The sequence below is a fragment of the Anomalospiza imberbis genome, chromosome 13 (assembly GCF_031753505.1).
Source record: "Anomalospiza imberbis isolate Cuckoo-Finch-1a 21T00152 chromosome 13, ASM3175350v1, whole genome shotgun sequence".
NCBI lineage: Eukaryota > Metazoa > Chordata > Aves > Passeriformes > Viduidae > Anomalospiza > Anomalospiza imberbis.
Window position 1 is genome coordinate 10,881,209 of NC_089693.1, and position 8,549 is coordinate 10,889,757.

The following is an 8,549-nucleotide window of genomic DNA, read 5'->3' on the forward strand; positions in this document are numbered from 1 at the left end:
TGGATGATCCTATCCAGCAATAACAGATCACATGAACCATTGTACTGATCCCTACCTTGGATTTTATGGCTAAAGTAACTGGGATAAATGCAATATACTGAATCACTGAGGGTCTGGAATTTTTTCTTATGTATAATCTGAAGCAGTTGAAAGCCCCTACATTCACAATTTTTTTTATGTTTTATAATTTAAATGGACCAGTGTAGATTAATATTGGCTGTTCATCTCTTGTATTTTTCAGACAGGAGATTAATGTTCTTCTCTGTACAATCGAGTATTTTACTTGAGGTCTGCTGTTCCACTGTCTGCCTCTGCCTAGTATATCAGGCAAAAGGAATAACATGTATTTTTCAGAATACAGGAAAAAGAAAACAACTGCTGTAACTGATCCCCTTGTCTTAGCTCCTCACTGCAAACAGATCTGTTTAGCAAAAGTGACAGTGCCTAAAATTCTAATGCCAGCCTTCTTAAAACCGGAATTGAATTTCTGTCAAGTACTGTCACACTTGCTAAACAGCTGTGTGTATGAGGGTGACCTTGAATATCCAGATTTGAATCTCTGCTTTCGCTCTTCCACTTCTGCTTTGATAGGATCTCCCATGACCAGTTCATCAGTGACAGTCCAGATCATACATTGTGCACAACTGCAGGAGCACAAGCTGAAGAACCAGCTGTGGAGAGTGCTGGAGTGTACAGAGCTCTGGACCCCATCCCTCCTTGAGGGCTGGGTAAAAATGGGTAAGCAGCATGATTGTGTCTGCTGTGGCCTTGCCAGGCTGGTGTAATTACTGATGGGAGCTGTTAAGCAGACAGCTTAAGTTCCACTTCAAAGTGAATCATCTCCTGTAACCAAGTGGAATAAAACACACACCTCCTGCAAGCACCTCCTCTAAGCCACAACCATTTGTTGTCCTCCACTATTTTATCCTCAGTGTACAAGTACAGACACTGAGTTTCAGAAAATTGTGTTGGATGAGAAGGGCAGGGGGCTACCACTTAAACATTCACCATTCATGAGCCTGTCTTTTTCTTCAGCCTGTCATGAGACACAGTAGACATGAGATCCTTCTGTGAAGAGCCAGATATCATCTGATCCTTAAAATACTGGCCATGGTAACTTTCAAGTGATTTTTTGTGTATTTGTTTGCTGTTAGCCATTTCTTACCTACCATTCTGCTGTTCATCAAATAAAAGCAACATGAAGTACCTTTTGAGTTTGCAACAAATATTTATTTAACAAAATGGATGCCACCAACATATCTCCAAAATGCAGGTATGTATAACAAATGTAACAACAGTTGGTTTCCAAAATGAAATCAACATCAAATTTAAGGCAGGATATTCTGTGAGTTTTCATGCAAGAGCATATTCAAATGTTCCTTTATCCAACCCCTCAACTTCATCTTCCCACGTGGAAGAAGGCATACTGCTGTAGGGGTCTAGCAAGATTTTGAAGCATCTGATAATTAAAAGTCCCAAGAAAACACACAAAATCCCCACAAAGGCAAAGCCAGTTTTTTGTTCTAAAGTCAGAGGGAAGACAGACATTTCGTTGACACTCATACTGGCTGAAGTGTTGCTGCAGTAATTACTGCTCATCATTGGGCATCACATCCTGGTGGCTCTGAGGGATTTTCACCTCTATTGCTTCTTTGCCTGCATAGAAATGTCAAATCAGTGTGGTTAGCTCTAAATGGGGTGCATATATCTGAGCTGTAACGTATAAACATTTGAAAATGAAAACCAGCTTGGATTTTAGAAGTGTCCTGTTGCTTTTTCACATTTAAATTAATGTGATAAAATTGCAACTATTAGCCTCTACACACCATTCACTTACTGGCCTCTGTTTTGAGACAGCAGACTCACAATTTTCTGGCCTTCTGTCTCCTCAAAACAGAAATTTCAGTTGTCACAAACAACATTTTGTCAGTCTGGAAACAAGTCTACAGACTGTGAAGTAGCATTACTCTCTAAAGTCTCATCATGCAGAAACACCTAGTATGTTTCCTGAAATGGCTTTACATCTCTGTGCTTAAACTAGTTAAACTTGCATTGACCTCAAAGGCAATATCAGCTAAATAATATGGATTTTATTCATTTGATTTAGCTCAGAGTCTACTTAAATAGATCCAACTTGTAAAATAAAAGACTGTGTGTGCAATTTTACTGAAGTCTTGGGCTCCAGTTTCAGAAAAAAACGTTGGGTGCATTTTGAGCTTGTAAGAAAATGAGCAGATTGCTAAAAACCCTTCACCTTGCTCTATACTTGTCCACTTTTGTGTATGAGCAAAGACTGGTGGACGAATAGATAACAGAATTAAATTCCTTTCCCATAAATCTTGCTCTCATTTCTTTCTTCTCCTTGGTCTTCCCCATACATACCCTGCCATTTTCACAGGCACAGTAAACAGGAGATCTGCCTGTGCTCCTCGCGTTGCTTGGGGACTGACCCTGACGTGTGTCCTAGGGAAGCAGGATGCTCAAGAAGCTCTACACCACTGCTGCCACCAGGAGAGTTCTGCATGCTTCCAGAAAGGAGAAACTTCTTGTATTTGTCCTTTTAAGGAGATCTTACCTATAGATTTTAGTTGGGGGTGGGGATCATTTGCTTTTTGTTAGGTTTTCCATCAAGTCTTGGAATCACATCTTTCTTTAGTATCTATAGACAGTGGGAGAATTGGAAGGCTGGGACATCAAAAGTGCCAAAGGACAAAGACATTTTTATTCTAAGGTTAGAACTTGAGGTTTTCTGGCTCTTGCTAACTCCTATTTAATGAATGTGCCTCAGGGGAAACTCTTTTTGTTAACAATTCAACCTCTTTTTCCCCAGGGAATTGCCAGTATCCATTTATTTCTTGGCAGAGTAATTAGGCCACTCAGAGCTCTGTGCTGCCATGGCTACACTGCTTCAGGTACCTGCACTGCTCAGCCAGGTTAAAGGGAGTTCCAGTATCTCTACTGCAGCCATGGCTGAGAGGAGCCATACTCTGAGTCAGCCTACAAGTAAAAACGACATAAAAAGTAAAAATAACTTTTGGTATTACCAAGCAGACAGAAATGGACAGAACTTTTATCTTGTTTGGTATCTCCTTTCTTACTTCAAAATTTGTGGTGTTTTTGACTATTATCCTAAAGAACAAAAATTTTAGAACAAGGAGCAAAGGGGCAAAACACAAATATATCCTTTTTTTGCAATAGAGCTCAGTACAGTAGATATTATATAATGTTTCCTGTTAGTCTTTTCACATTAACCAGAGCATAACAACCAATGTTCTGTTTATTCTATAGACCTGTGTATGAGATCCTTCCTTGTTTTGAAATATATTCTGCTCTTTGGGTCATGCTGTTTTAATTCCTGCTAAGCTGGAAGAAAGATCCAGATACAGCCTATAGGAATTAGAAATAATGTCAACAACAAGCAATATTTATTTTCTGAAAATACATCATAGGTAAAGCCCACCTGCTATATGGATTTTCATTGGGCATACTTCCAATTTTTCTAGTAAGTCTGAACTTCTGCAGAAAAAAAATACAGAAAGTTCAATATCACAAATTTCTGTTAAAAGTCAGTTGGTTTGAGCAAAAGCCAGTCAAGGAAAAAAAAAAGTACTTTCCAAAAGTCCTAGGATACTGGGTTATAAAAATTAAAAGCAAGGCTTATACAGGAAAATGATACATAGTCACTACCTGGAAAAGCCAGACCCAAAAATCCCCAAAGTTGCTCTCTTGAAAGACATTGAGAAGAATGTTAGGGGTAGGCTGGCCGTGGAGAACCCTGAATTTGAGCTGAGTCCAGACAAATAGGTTTGTGTTTGACATAACATTTCTTCACCACAGAGTAATTTTCCAAAAATATGACTTCCAGTCTTAGTAATTTTGCAGTTTACACACTGGAATTAGATGAGATTTGTTTGTACATTATGTGCTTGTCAGGAGACATTATGGGACAAATCTCTGTGCAAAGCTTGATTGATGCTGAAATGTGGAGAAATTGATATCTTAGACTTACTTAAAAAAAGTTTGCCTGAAAAAGCTGCAGGAGAAAACTGTATTTTGCCTGGGGGTGGGATTGGTTCTGGGAAACTCTAATGTGCAGCTTTGTGTTCTTCTGTTCCCTGTCCTGAATTTCAGAAGCTGTAATTGAAGCCTTAAAGTTCACAGGAAATTTTGTTCTAATTATGTATCCCCAAACCCATGGTGTCTTGTACCTTTTATTGGTTTCACATTTTAGTGCTGCACACAGGTTGGATGTCCTCTCCCTTTTAGTCAGATACCTTTTCATTTGCTGCAGTGTATCTGTCAAAGTCCTGAGTCAGAAGATTCTGAATGCTAACTAACCTGGCCTGGATCCCAAAATCCTCAAAGATAGCCTTTAGGACAGCATCATGGGGACAGGCATTGTATCATTTATAATCTGCAGAGCCATTTTGTGGGGGCTAGCCCCAGACAGAGCTCGATCTTTTTTTTACAGGTCAGGATTCTTCTCCTCCTTTGACTCCTTACCCATATAAACACCGGCAAAAAGAAAGGCTCCTTAACATCCTGCTATGAAATAAAAGAAGGCCACTGGAAGTCCTTCTGAGGCCAGAAAAAACAATCAGAATTCTCAAGAAAATAGGAATGAGGAAAACACCTTAATTCAGACCTAAGAAAAATGGAGGTATGAGCTGGGGGTGCTGGCTGCACCTATGGGGGGATGAAGGGGAACACCACGGGCACTAGGTATTGTGAGGCAGCTGGAAGGAAGATGTCAAGATTCTTATTCTCTAGCAGAATCACCAGCCCAACTCTGCCAGTGTTTGGTGTGGATTGAAGATCCCAGCCTCAGCTATTTGGTGGTTTGGGGTGACAGAGTGTCATTTTTTTTTGACCTAGCCTTTACAGAGAGATTTAAGAAGATCAAGAAAGTAAGCAGGATAATCTTCCTGGGGTTCTGGCTTTCAGTCCTTCTCTCACAGAACCCCCTACAGGATTTTTTTCTAGTGGCTCAGTACGCAGGAAACTAGTATCTTTACAGGATCTCAAGCTGGGAGCATTCATCCTCTTGGCATGACTAAGCCTCAGGTGCATAAAAACTCACTTCCTAAATGACAGTTTGTAACAAAATTGACCACATTAGTGACCATCTGTTCTCTTCTTGGATGTCTACAGCGCAGCTGCTGGTTCATGGATGTAGTTATTCTGAAAGTTTGAATAACTTCAGTCCTGAGCTTGTGCTTGAGTAACAGCAAACCTAACTTGGAAAGGGACATATAAACAGGCATTCTCTGGGAGCATTGGAAGCACCTCATTTGCCCTTAACTATCTGTTCAGGGAAACAAAATTGTATTCCAGAAATGGAAATTGATAATAGAAAGTAGCAAGATAAAAAGATTAACAATGGAGAAGTCCTATAAAATAGACTAGAAATAGAAATCAGCATGAATATGGAATTTTCTGAAGAGTCTGAGCTACCTGAGTTAGTAACACAGGGCCAGAAATGCTGCAAAAGGAGCACTGTGACCACACAGCCGACTTGTCATGCTCATGTGCTCACTGCGTGCCTGTATTCTCTAAATTGCTGGGGAGAACACTGTATCTTTAGGGCATGGGTTCTAAGACATTTAGGGAGATGAAGGTAGTAGGATGGCCAGGACATGGATGCTCAGCAAATGAAGGCATGGCTTACAGCTCTGCAAAGAGAGCCCCACACAGTGTTTTTGCAGCATGGAAACTCAGGATGCAAGCAACACTTTTCCACATAAACAGTATTCCCCTGCAAAGAAGCAGCAGCGGAGCTGTGACACTTTCAGCCTTCCAACAGGGAATGAATTGCAAAATAAGATTTTATCTGTAGCAAATATATGAGCCTGGAGTCTTCATTGGACAAGAGCTTCTGTGTTGTGAATTCATATACGTGGTCTAGATTTGGATAACATAGGGGTGCAGGAAAATAAAATATTTACTAGCATCATCCTTAACTTGGCAATGTGGAAAAGTGTTGCCTGCTTCCCAGGGTATGGAGGCTGAGAGACCGAGCACCTGCAAAGCAATTGTTGCTGTAGGATGGCGCGCCCAGCCTTCGCTTTCACCGTCCCCGCTACCCCGGGGAAGGCAGATTGAGGCGTTTACCCTGCCCTGCTCCCTCCGCCGCCCCGGGTGCCTCCCTCCGTCCCTCCCTGCCCTCGCCGGAGCGCGGCCGAGCCGGGCGGCGCCGCAAGGTCAGCCCCGCGCCCCGCCCGCCGGCCCCGCCGCGCCGCCCGCGCTACGAACCCTTGTCCTCCGCGCCCGCGCTGCCCATGGTGGCGGAGCGCGGAGCTCTCCGCGCCTCCGGCCCGCCGCGCCAGCTGTCGAAAGCCCGGGTTGGAGTCCCGACGGCTCGGGGCACGGGGTGGTCCCGGGCGGCGGGGGCTGCTCGCCCGGGCTCCCCTCGCCGCCCGGCGATGCAACCCCGCCGGGAGATGCTCAAACCGCCCTAATTAAAAAATTAAACACGGCCGCTGCTGCTACCGCCTCCTCCTCCTCCTCTTCGCCCGCCCCTTTCCATCGCTATTCAGCCGCGCTCTTCTCCAGCCCCGCTTTTCGCGGATTAAACCCAGGAGCGTGGAAACTTCCTGCAAAACACTACGTGCGGTGCATCGGTAAGGGCCGGGCCGGGGCCGCTGCAGAGCGGGGCGGGAGCAGCCCTCCCTCCTCCGCTCCGCTACCGCCGCCCAGGCCGGGTACCGGGGCCTCGAAGGCCGGGTGGTCTCTGCAGTGTTGGAGGACGGCGATGCGGTATCCGCAGGAGGGGCTGCATCCCTCCCGGGCCCCGGTACCGCCGAGAGGCGCGACCCCGCCGCCGGCGCCGAGCAGGACCTGTGGAGCCGCGCTGGGTGCGGCGGGGCCGCTGCTCGCCGTGAAACAGCGGGCAGGGTTTCACACGCTCGTCTCAGTGGGGCGTGCTGAGACGAAAGCCTCTTAGGCTGTGCCCGCAGCGTGGCCTCGCGTCCTCCCAGCAGCTCTAATAGTAATAACGATTAAAGCATAGACCTAGCTTTATATCCTTTCCTTAGCTGCGTTTAGCTGATGCTGGTTGTATATTAGTGAGGTTTCTATTTGCCACAACAGCAGGTGTTTAGGTTGGATTAGGAAAGAAGATTCATTTTCCCAAAGCTGGATCTGTATATATTGCATTAATAAATCACAAATCTGTTTCAAATGATAGCGATTCCATATTTGTAAATCATCTGGGTGAATACACCCCTGCAGGGATGTACGAGGGTCAGTGGAACAGGACTGTATCACACTGTCATGCATCACGAGACTTATGAGACAGCTGTAGACCTACTAACAGATTTTGTTCTCCTGTTTCTTGCTACATGCAATAACACTATGATAGGTTAAACCTTCTTGAAATGATCTGGGGAAAAAAAGGGTTTTGCCTTGCCTGCCATTTTAATGCCCGATTCCTCTGCTGTGACTGCAGTGAACTTCCAAGCACTGAGTCAAAATACAGCTTTCTCCTGCTGTTAAAACGAATGGTTAAACTGATGGTTAACTATGTACTCGCTAATGGTTATTGGTTTGATTTTCTAATGCTGCGTGATTAGTCATGTGATAAACAATGTCTGTAAATCAAGCTAATTTTTGAAGTGCCTCTCATATTTAAAGACCCATGAAGACTTTATAAATAGATAGTTTTAAATAGTATGACTGTGTTTTCAGAATATGTATATGGAACCCCTACTGTTCCTAAAGAGCTCTAGTTTTCTTTTTTAGCCCTGTCCCTGATTTACTTGGGGGCCCCATGAAGGTCCCTCACTAGACAGAAAACTGTAGTTTGAAATTTTGGGAGGTCTCAGAATTTCAGAGTGCCTCGTCAACCTAGCATAATTGTTAAGGGAGAGTGACAGAAATCCAGGGATTCCTAATAATTGCTGAGTACTGCTATACTTGGAGAACCTTATTGGAAATATGACTCGGGGAGTAGCCAGGACCACTCTGACTGCTGTGGCTGGGAGTGAGGGACAGCACTGACAATAGAAACACATTCTGAGGGGGTGTGTCTTGCCTCTTCTGCCAGATTCTAGGCATGGATGCTGGGCCTTTCACTACCATTTTCCTGGAAAAGGTTTACTTGTGGGATATTACTCCTTATAGATACATTATCCTTTTGTCTTGTTATTCTTAGGGGATTGAACTTAAAGAATTTTTTTTAAACACTGAAATAATTGTCCCTCTTGTACTCTGGCATGGTAAAAGTTGCTGAAATTGTGTGTTTATTTCTAGGAATCTGACACTCATGTTCTATTCGGAAGACTTCTGACTTTATTTATTGAAGATCCACTTTTCTGGAATTGAAACTGGAAAAGAAACTGGCAGCCAGCAATAGGGAATGAGTATCCTTCTTCATCTACCAGTTGTCAGCAGAAAAGTAACACTGTTTTTCTGTTCAAGATGGTATATTTAAAAGTGGAAAAAATGACAGAAAACAATATTTTTCTGCATTTTGTTTCTTTTTCTCTTGGAATTCACAAGTTTTTCTTTTGCATGGGAGAAGTGATTTTTTGGTAAGGCAAATGAGGAGC

The 8,549-nt window shown here is 43.5% G+C and overlaps 1 protein-coding gene and 1 long non-coding RNA gene across 7 annotated transcripts; one reads left to right on the forward strand and one right to left on the reverse strand.

Annotated features, from left to right (window-relative positions):
* Nucleotides 1–1,208: 1,208 nt before the first annotated feature.
* On the reverse strand, nt 1,209–6,613 carry CTXN2 (cortexin 2). 6 transcript variants are annotated; one of them, XM_068203918.1, is made up of 3 exons: nt 6,253–6,613; nt 2,917–2,997; nt 1,209–1,656 (listed from the first exon to the last, which is right to left on the reverse strand). In XM_068203918.1, the coding sequence occupies exon 3, from the start codon at nt 1,600–1,602 to the stop codon at nt 1,354–1,356; it is 249 nt and encodes an 82-aa protein (XP_068060019.1). In that variant the 5' UTR covers nt 1,603–1,656; nt 2,917–2,997; nt 6,253–6,613; the 3' UTR covers nt 1,209–1,353. The 6 variants fall into 6 exon arrangements, with proteins under 6 accessions (XP_068060019.1, XP_068060017.1, XP_068060016.1 ...); XM_068203916.1 differs by lacking the exon at nt 2,917–2,997 and adding an exon at nt 3,461–3,516; XM_068203915.1 differs by lacking the exon at nt 2,917–2,997 and adding an exon at nt 5,544–5,672.
* Nucleotides 6,614–6,627: 14 nt separating this feature from the next.
* LOC137481929 (uncharacterized) lies at nt 6,628–7,244 on the forward strand. The gene is made up of 2 exons (XR_011003765.1): nt 6,628–6,793; nt 6,832–7,244. It is a non-coding gene; the product is annotated as an uncharacterized lncRNA (long non-coding RNA).
* The last annotated feature ends 1,305 nt before the right edge of the window (nt 7,245–8,549 follow it).

Excerpts from the sequence above, each read along its gene's own strand:
- CTXN2 (XM_068203918.1), bottom strand. The coding sequence starts at position 1,602 with ATGATGAGCAGTAATTACTGCAGCAACACTTCAGCCAGTATGAGTGTC.